Below are 3,714 nucleotides of genomic sequence, written 5' to 3' on the forward strand. Positions count from 1 at the left end.
TTCTGCCCCATAGATTCAGGGGATTCTGCCCCATAGATTCAGGGGTTTTGCCCCATAGATTTGGGGTTTTTGCCCCATAGATTTGGGGTTCTGCCCCATAGATCTGGGGGTTCTGCCCCATAGATTCAGGGGATTCTGCCCCATAGATTTGGGGTTCTGCCCCATAGATTTGGAGGTTCTGCCCCATAGATCTGTGGGTTCTGCCCCATAGATTCAGGGGATTCTGCCCCATAGATCTGTGGGTTCTGCCCCATAGATTTGGGGTTTTTGACCCATAGATTCAGGGTTCTGCCCCATAGATTTGGGGTTTTGCCCCATAGATTCAGGGGATTCTGCCCCATAGATTTGGGGTTCTGCCCCACAGATTCGGAGGGTTCTGCCCCATAGATTTGGGGTTTTTGCCCCATAGATTCAGGGGAGTCTGCCCCATAGATTTGGGGTTCTGCCCCATAGATTTGGGGTTCTGCCCCACAGATCTGTGGGTTCTGCCCCATAGATTCAGAGGTTCTGCCCCCTGCCCCATAGATTCAGGGGTTCTGCACCATAGATTCAGGGGTTCTGCACCATAGATTGGGGGGTTCTGCCCCATAGATCTGGGGGTTTTTGCCCCATAGATTCAGGGGTTCTGCCCCATAGATTTGGGGTTCTGCCCCATGGATTTGGGGTTCTGCCCCATAGATTCGGGCTTCTGCCCCATAGATTTGGGGCTTCAGACCCATAGATTCAGGGGGTTCTGCCTCATAGATTTGGGGTTCTGCCCCATAGATTTGGGGTTTTTGACCCATAGATTTGGGGTTCTGACCCATAGATTCGGGGTTCTGCCCCATAGATCTGTGGGTTCTGCCCCATAGATTTGGGGCTTTTGCCCCATAGATTTGGAGGTTCTGCCCCATAGATCTGTGGGTTCTGCCCCATAGATTTGGGGTTTTTGCCCCATAGATTCAGGGGTTCTGCCCCATAGATTTGGGGTGTTTTGCCCCATAGATTCAGGGTTCTGCCCCATAGATCTGGGGGTTCTGCCCCATAGATTCAGGGGTTTCTGCCCCATAGATTTGGGGTTTTTGACCCATAGATTTGGGGTTCTGCCCCATAGATTTGGGGTTCTGCCCCATAGATTTAGGGGTTCTGCCCCATAGATTTGGGGGTTCTGCCCCATAGATTTGGGGTTTTTGCCCCATAGATTTGTGGTTTCTGCCCCATAGATTCAGGGCTTCTGCCCCATAGATTTGGGGTTTTTGCCNTTCTGCCCCATAGATTTGGGGTTTTTGCCCCATAGATTTGTGGTTTCTGCCCCATAGATTCAGGGCTTCTGCCCCATAGATTTGGGGTTTTTGCCCCATAGATTTGTGGTTTCTGCCCCATAGATTCAGGGCTTCTGCCCCATAGATTTGGGGGTTCTGCCCTATAGATCTGTGGGTTCTGCCCCATAGATTCAGGGGATTCTGCCCCATAGATTTGGGGTTTTTGCCCCATAGATTCAGGGCTTCTGCCCCATAGATTCAGGGGTTTTGCCCCATACATTTGGGGTTTTTGCCCCATAGATTTGGGGTTCTGCCCCATAGATTTGGGGGTTCTGCCCCATAGATTTGGAGGTTCTGCCCCATAGATCTGTGGGTTCTGCCCCATAGATTCAGGGGATTCTGCCCCATAGATTTGGGGTTCTGCCCCATAGATTCAGGGTTTNTTCTGCCCCATAGATTCAGGGGATTCTGCCCCATAGATTTGGGGTTCTGCCCCATAGATTCAGGGTTTCTGCCCCATAGATTCAGGGGATTCTGCCCCATAGATTCGGGCTTCTGCCCCACAGATCTGTGGGTTCTGCCCCATAGATTTGGGGTTTTTGCCCCATAGATTTGTGGGTTCTGCCCCATAGATTCAGGGGATTCTGCCCCATAGATTCAGGGGATTCTGCCCCATAGATTTGGGGTTCTGCCCCATAGATCTGGGGGTTCTGCCCCATAGATTTGGGGGCTCTGCTCCATAGATTCTGGGGGTTCTGCCCCATAGATTTGGGGTTTTTGCCCCATAGATTTGGGGTTCTACCCCATAGATTTTGCCCCATAGATTTGGTGGGTTCTGCCCCATAGATTTGGGGATTCTGCCCCATAGATTGGGGGCTCTGCCCCATAGATTTGGGGTGTTTTGCCCCATAGATTTGGGGCTTCAGACCCATAGATTCAGGGGGTTCTGCCCCATAGATTCAGGGCTTCTGCCCCATAGATTTGGGGTTTTTGACCCATAGATTCGGGGTTCTGCCCCATAGATTCAGGGTTCTGCTCCATAGATTTGGGGTTCTGCCCCATAGATTTGGGGCTCCTGCCCCATAGATTCGGGGGGTTCTGCCCCATAGATTTGGAGGTTCTGCCCCATAGATTCGGGGCCTTGCCCCATAGATTTGGGGGCTCTGCCCCATAGATTCAGGGGATTCTGCCCCATAGATTTGGGGTTTTTGCCCCATAGATTTGGAGGTTCTGCCCCATAGATCTGTGGGTTCTGCCCCATAGATTCGCGGGTTCTGCCCCATAGATTTGGGGTTTTTGCCCCATAGATTTGGAGGTTCTGCCCCATAGATCTGTGGGTTCTGCCCCATAGATTTGGGGTTTTGCCCCATAGATTCAGGGGGTTCTGCCCCATAGATTTGGGGGTTCTGCCCCACAGATCTGTGGCTCCTGCCCCATAGATTCAGGGGGTTCTGCCCCATAGATTCAGGGGGTTCTGCCCTATAAATCTGTGGGTTCTGCCCCATAGATTCAGGGGATTCTGCCCCATAGATTTGGGGGCTCTGCCCCATAGATTTGGGGCTCCTGCCCCATAGATTTGGGGTTTTTGACCCATAGATTTGGGGTTCTGCCCCATAGATCTGTGGGTTCTGCCCCATAGATTCAGGGGTTTTGCCCCATAGATCTGTGTGTTTTGCCCCATAGATTTGGGGTTCCTGCCCCACTGATCTATGGGGTTTTGTTGCCTTTTTCCCCCCCCATAGATCTGTTCCCAAACAGGAGCCGAAGTCCTTCAGCCCCACAGCGGAAACGACGGCGCCGTGACCCACAAGAACGGAACCGGACCCCAAATCCACCCCATAGAACTGAGGGGAAAAAGGGGGCGACCCCAAAGCATCACCCTATGGGGCAGAGGAAGAAGAATGGGACCCCAAACCATCATTCTATGGGGCAGAGGAAGAATGGGACCCCAAAGCATCACCCTATGGGGCAGAGAAAGAATGGGACCCCAAATGCTCACCCTATGGGGCAGAGAAAGAAGGGGGGGACCCCAAAGAAGAGGGGGACCCCAAATCCGCCCCATAGGGATGAAGGGAAGGGTTGGACCCCAAAGAAGAGCGGGACCCCAAATCCTCATTCTATGGGGCAGAGGAAGAAGGACGGGACCCCAAACCATCATTCTATGGGGCAGAGAAAGAAGGGGGGGACCCCAAAGAAGAGTGGGACCCCAAAGAAGGGGGGGACCCCAAACCATCACCCTATGGGGCAGAGGAAGAAGAGTGGGACCCCAAATCCTCACCCCACATCGCCCACCGTGCCCCATAGGGCTGGGGGGGTGAAGAAGAAGCGGACCCCAAATGCGCCCCATAGGGCTGGGGGGGTGTTGGGGGGCAGAATGGGGAGTGCTATGGGGCAGAGGAAGGGGATGGGAAAGGGGCAGAAGGGTTTTATGGGGCAGAAGAAGGGGAGGAGCTGAGATATGGGGCTGGGGGGG

The 3,714-nt window shown here is 53.4% G+C and overlaps 1 protein-coding gene across 1 annotated transcript in view; it reads left to right on the forward strand.

Annotated features, from left to right (window-relative positions):
• The window catches only part of LOC107307714 (serine/arginine repetitive matrix protein 1-like), a 20,482-nt gene extending 16,786 nt beyond the window's left edge, over positions 1 to 3,696 (forward strand). The window contains exon 5 of the mRNA XM_032441935.1: positions 2,984 to 3,696. Within this exon, the coding sequence (XP_032297826.1) occupies positions 2,984 to 3,696 (713 nt within the window). The remainder of the gene's footprint in view (positions 1 to 2,983) is intronic.
• The last annotated feature ends 18 nt before the right edge of the window (positions 3,697 to 3,714 follow it).

The sequence above is a fragment of the Coturnix japonica genome, unplaced genomic scaffold (assembly GCF_001577835.2).
Source record: "Coturnix japonica isolate 7356 unplaced genomic scaffold, Coturnix japonica 2.1 chrUnrandom803, whole genome shotgun sequence".
Classification (NCBI taxonomy): domain Eukaryota; kingdom Metazoa; phylum Chordata; class Aves; order Galliformes; family Phasianidae; genus Coturnix; species Coturnix japonica.